At 40.4% G+C, this 6,000-nt stretch overlaps 1 protein-coding gene across 6 annotated transcripts in view; it reads left to right on the forward strand.

Moving 5' to 3' along the window:
* The window catches only part of fam76b (family with sequence similarity 76 member B), an 89,535-nt gene that overhangs the window by 13,416 nt on the left and 70,119 nt on the right, over positions 1–6,000 (forward strand). For all 6 annotated transcript variants that reach the window (XM_043691479.1, XM_043691476.1, XM_043691477.1 and 3 more), the window contains 2 exons: positions 1,093–1,157; positions 1,247–1,301. Coding sequence is in view for 3 of the 6 variants with exons in the window: in XM_043691476.1 (XP_043547411.1) it covers positions 1,093–1,157; positions 1,247–1,301 (120 nt within the window). In the remaining 3 variants the exon portion in view is untranslated. The remainder of the gene's footprint in view (positions 1–1,092; positions 1,158–1,246; positions 1,302–6,000) is intronic.

The following is a 6,000-nucleotide window of genomic DNA, read 5'->3' on the forward strand; positions in this document are numbered from 1 at the left end:
GTGCCAAGTGGTGCACAAACAGCCCAGACCCCCTCAAACTTGCTGTTAAAAGTGGCTTCTGATGTTAAAGGGTCTTGTTATTTGCATCAATCTTTGAGTCCGAGCTTGTTCTGTCAAAGCCTTCAGAATGGACAGTCTCCTTAATCCTATTGGCCCTTGCAAACCAGAAATTGGGAATTCTTGATTAATCTATTGACTAACTTGTTACTCTGGCCTCCAGATTGGAGTAGAGATGTAATTTTGTTGAAGATGTGGCTCTTTTATAAGAGGTCCAGAGCTACTTTTGGATTGTTTGCAATAAATCACTTTTTCAATTTGTTCAACTTTTATTTTCAATTCAATTATTATTTATGTATGGTTCAAGTACATTTATTGCAAAATGATTTGGCTCTTGGAAGAAACTGTTTCTTTCTCTTCATCCTATACCGAGGGTAGTCAAGGTAATTTATTGTTTCAAATGGGACAAATTGAAACTGCATTTTCTGTTTGCACCCATAGTGGGGGATAATATAGATTTGATTTTGTGAGCAAAAACACCTGATTTTTTTTTTCTCTCTAGTATTGACTCCATCCCTATTCCTGCCAAGTCTCTAGTTACATCGCTACATTATTCCTAGGCTCAAATATTCCAATGTGCACCTCTGAGGTCTCCCATATTCTACTGTAAACTTGAGGTCATCCAAAACTCTCTACTGTCTGTGCCTTAGCTTCCTCTTTCACCTCTGTTTGCTGACCTCGTGAAGTAGTGTCTAGGTTTTGAAATTTTCATTCTTTATGGCCTTGCTGCTACTTATCTTTGTAGTCTTCTCTAATACACAGCCTGTGAATATCTACTTACTGTAATTTTGCACTGTTGTGCATTTCCATTTACAGCTGTTTTAGCATTGGTGACCATGCCATTGGTTTATCTAAGTTCAGGTTCTGGAATTCCATCGCTATCTGTATCTTTCTCTTTTCAACCATTGCTTAAAATCTACTACTATGAGTTTTCAATCTGGTATTTCCTTTGTTTTATTTGTCATGCACTGTTTTCATGTGCTGTGAAAAATGTTGAGATATTTGACTGAGTGCTTTTGCTTATCTTTCAAAAAGGAGTGTCGGATAGCACATCCAGTAGTCAAGTGTACATACTGCAGAACTGAATTCCAACAAGAAAGGTACAGTAATAATGAAATGTTTTCATTTAGTTCTGTGATCATTTGAAATCTTAACCTTCTCTGAATTATGGATTTCTTATTTTGTGCAGCAAAACCAACACAATATGCAAGAAATGTGCACAAAATGTGAAGCAGTTTGGAACAGTAAGTTGAAGTGGTGTTTTGTGACATTATAATAACACAATTGCATTAGAATTATCTGATACTAAACTTTGTTACTGGGACAATTATTAATATTTTAGTATTAGTAGTCAAATTTCTACTGATAAATAATTTAGGTACTGCAGTACTGCTGTTATCCAGCTTCTGAGTTTGAGCACATTGAGCAGGTTAAGCAGATTGTGCCTAGCATCTGTTGCAATTTTTTACTTTAGGATTTGCTTTAATTTGTCTCACTCTTTCATATTATGTCTACAGATTGTGTTCATGTAGCATCAGTCATTTTGCTCAACACATATTGCCTGTGGTAATCATTAGTTAATTTTGCCACCTAAAAACTTAGATGACTTTGATGGGTATAGGGCCGACTGAGGTACTTGAAGGCTGCTTTTGTCTGCATTTCATAAAATGGGATGTTGGAAAGGAATAATTTATTCTGAAGAGTAATGTTCCAACATGTAAGCAGACTAAATTGATGGTTGATTGTCAGGTGAGCCCCGTGCAACTCAAAATAAATTTTCTTTGCACAGACATTTTCAGTGTAAACTCCATGAAGCAAGAACATTTGCTGATAACATTATGAAATATTTATTTTAAACCTTCATATATGAATGCTTGTCCAAGAGCAATCATCACCTTTTTGTTTTCAACTTTCAATGGGTAATTCTCCAGCTATTTTGGGGGGGAAAAACTCTCCAATTCCAACTTGGAGATGGATATTTGGACAGTTTTGGCATACTTGTGTAGATAGTGAAATAGGACATAATCAAAAGAGTTCAATCTGACTTCTGGGTAACCATACAACCTGACTCTTATTCCTGGTATGGTTCATTAGGTTTCAAGTACAGTTATTGCAAAAATAATTCAGTTCTTGGAAGAAACCGTTTCTTTCTCTTCATCCTATACCTAGGGTAGTCAAGGTAACTTATTGTTTCAAATCACAAGTTAGCTTGAACGATAGAATTAGATGGAAGTGGTTGTGTTTTTCATTTTGTGCAATCAGTGTTGGAAATAGCATTTCTAATTCTAGCTTGAAGATTTGGGGCTTTTGATGGACACATCTTGATTCTCAAGATGTACTTTTGCCTTTTATATAAATGATATATTGAAACAGTGGCACAGTGGTTAACACTGGTGCCTCAATATGCCCAGGACCTAGCTTTAGGTTACTGTCTGTGTGTTTTTTGCATGTTCTCCCCATATTTGTGTGGATTTCTGCCAAATGCTCTTCCTCCCACTGTTCAAAGATGCGCAGGTTAGGTGGGTTAGTCATGCAGAATTGTCCCATAATGTCCAGGGATGTAAAGGTTAGATGGATAAGCTCTGGTAAATGTGATGTTATGGGGAACGGGTGGCTCTTGGTGTGATACCATTCAGGTTTTGCTGGCTTGATGGGTCGAATGCCCTATGCACCATAGTGATTCTATGAAACTTTTCTTTTATTGTTTGAGCTAAATTGACTCTGATCGATTAGATCTCCAATGTAGTGGGATGAAATTTCCACTATGGTAGAAGGCAAATTAGGTAATCCTTTGTTTTACTGTTCAAGTACAGGGATGTGACATTTCAGCCATTTGTCAGATTTCTGATCAAACTTACCTTCAAACTGGCTAGGATCTCTGTTTTATCGCTTGTTAAGAACAGGAGCTGCTGTCATGAATTACCATAAGTGGAAAATGATAGTGGAGCAGTGACTGGAAGAAAGAGGTGCTCCTTACAAAATAAGTTCTGTTTCTTGTTGATTCAGCTGTTGAATATTACTGACTTACCCTGTTTTCCTAATCATCCTGTTCAGAAATCTTATTACATACCTCTGGAGCAGGTGGGATTTGATACCAGCCCAGGGATAGGGACACTACCATTGCACTGCAAGGGCCCTAGACTCAGCTGCTGCAGCTTGTGCATTAGCAGTTTGCGACTGAATCCCAAAGAACTGGACTCTACAGCTGGCAACTGAGACAGAATTAATACTACTTGAAGTCTGGCACAGCAGCATGGAAATGGGAAGACTTGTTAGAAGATATTCAAAGAGTAGTCAGGAGGTAGGCATTAAGTATTCCAATTATTTGGAATTTGAGAGGTCAAGATTTATAGTTAAACAGTTTCCCCAGACATATTTCTGTTTCTGAAGTGAGTAACTTAAGTCAGGAAATATCCCAACTTGGTAGACCTGCTTCAGTGAAATTGCTTTGTCAGAAACAACTTTTTTGATTTTGTAGAGCTCAGCCTGCTACATCCAGAAGCAGATTGGAAGTAGCCACAGGAGTGGCTGGTTAAAATGCCTGGTCCTCTGGGATTTTATTGCAGTTATTTCCTTGTAGCTTATTCTGTGCACCCTTGCCCAACAAACACTGTCTTCTCCCTTCCAGTCTCTAAGCCACTTAAAAGAAAACTTGTACCCTGAAATCCCCTAATGCCTTCAGTGCCAATTCATTTCAATTCTCAGTTCAATCTTCTACAGCCCAATTAACTTTGTAGCTGTAAACTCTTCACATCTATTTAGCTTGTCACTTACAGGTTTACAATTTCATAGAACATAGAATAATACAGCGCAGAACAGGCCCTTCGGCTCTAGGTGTTGCGCCGACCTGTGGACTTTTCTTAGCTCATCCCCCTACACTATCCCAAAATCATCCATGAGCTTATCTAAGGTTTGTTTAAATCTCCCTAATGTGGCTGAGTTGACGACCTTAGCAAGTAGGAGAAAGTGAGGCTGAAGATCAGAGCTGAAAATGTGCTGCTGGAAAAACGCAGCAGGTCAGACAGCATCCAAGGAACAGGAGAATCGACGTTTCGAGCATAAGCCCTTCTTCAGGAATGATTTTGTAGAACTAGGCCTGCTCCATCCAGAAGCAGATTGGAAGTAGCCACAGGAGTGGCTGGTTAAAATGCCTGGTCCTCTGGGATTTTATTGCAGTTATTTCCTTGCAGCTTATTCTGTGCACCCTTGCACCCTACGGACCTTAGCAAGTAGGACATTCCATGCCCTTACCATTCTGTGTGTAAAGAACTTGTCTCTGACATCAGTCTTAAATCTATCACCCCTCAATTTGTAGTTATGCCCTCTCGTACAAGCTGATGTCATCATCCTAGGAAAAAGTCTTTCTCTGTCTACCCTATCTGATCATCTTGTATGTCTCTATCAAATCCACCCCCCCCCACCTTAGCCTTCTTCTTTCCAATGAGAAAAGACCCAAGTCTCTCAGCCTTTCTTCATAAGACCTTCCCTCCAGACTAGGCAACATCCTGGTAAATCTCCTGTGCACCTTTTCCAATGCTTCCACATCCTTTTTGTAATGGGGCTTCCAGAACTGTACGCAATATTCCAAGTGTGGCTGCATCAGCATTTTGTGTAGTTGCAACATGATATTGTGGTTCCAGAACTCAATCCCTCTACCAATGAAATCTAACACACCGTATGCCTTCTTAATAGCACTATCCACCCGGGTGGCAACTTTCAGGGATCTATGCACATGGACTCCAAGATCCCTCTGCACATCCACACTACCAAGAATATTTCCATTGACCAAGTCCTCTGCCATCCTGTTGGTCTTCCTAAAGTGCATCACCTCACATTTAGCTGCATTGAACTCCATTTGCCACACCTCAGCACAATTCTGCAGTTTATCCAAATCCCCCTGCAACCTGTAACATTCTTCCAAACTGTCCACTACTCCACCGACTTTAGTGTCGTCTGCAAACTTATTAATATATCCACCTATGCCTACGTCTAAGTCATTTATAAAAATGACAAACGGCAGTAGTCCCAAAATAATAACTGGGCTTCAGACTGAATATTTTCCATCAACCACCACTCGCTGCCTCCTTCCAGAAAGCCAGTTTCTAATCCAAACTGCTAAATCACCCTCCATTCCATGCCTCTGCATTTTCTCCATCAGCCCACCATGTGGAACCTTATCAAAGGTTTCTCTGGGAAGCAAGGGAGGAGATTGCAGAGCCATTGGCCTTGATTTTTATGTCCTCGTTGTCTACAGGAGTAGTGCCAGAAGATTGGAGGCTAGCAAATGTGGTTCCCTTGTTCAAGAAGGGGAGTAGGGATAACCCTAGTAACTATAGGCCGGTGAGTCTCACTTCTGTTGTGGGCAAAGTCTTAGAGAGAATTGTAAGGGATAGGATTTATGAACATCTGGATAGGAATAATGTGATCAAGGATAGTCAGCATGGTTTTGTGAAGGGCAGGTCGTGCCTCACAAACCTTATTGAATTCTTTGAAAAGGTGACAAAGGAGGTTGATGAGGGGAAAGCGGTAGATGTGGTATATATGGATTTTAGTAAGGCGTTTGATAAGGTTCCCCATGGTAGGCTACTGCAGAAAATACGGAGATATGGCATTGAGGGTGAGTTGGAGGTTTGGATTAGGAATTGGCTGGATGGAAGAAGACAGAGGGTAGTAGTTGATGGCAAAGTTTCTTCATGGAGTGCCGTCACTAGCGGTGTTCCGCAAGGATCTGTTTTGGGACCATTGCTGTTTGTCATTTTTATAAATGACCTGGAAGAGGGGTTAGAAAGTTGGGTGAGCAAGTTTGCGGATGACACAAAAGTCGGAGGAGTTGTTGACAGTGAGGAAGGATCTGGCAGGTTACAGCAGGATATAGAGAAGCTGCAGAGCTGGGCAGAAAGATGGCAAATGGAATTCAATGTAGCTAAGTGTGAGCTGATTCAC

This window comes from Chiloscyllium plagiosum, chromosome 6, assembly GCF_004010195.1.
Source record: "Chiloscyllium plagiosum isolate BGI_BamShark_2017 chromosome 6, ASM401019v2, whole genome shotgun sequence".
NCBI lineage: Eukaryota > Metazoa > Chordata > Chondrichthyes > Orectolobiformes > Hemiscylliidae > Chiloscyllium > Chiloscyllium plagiosum.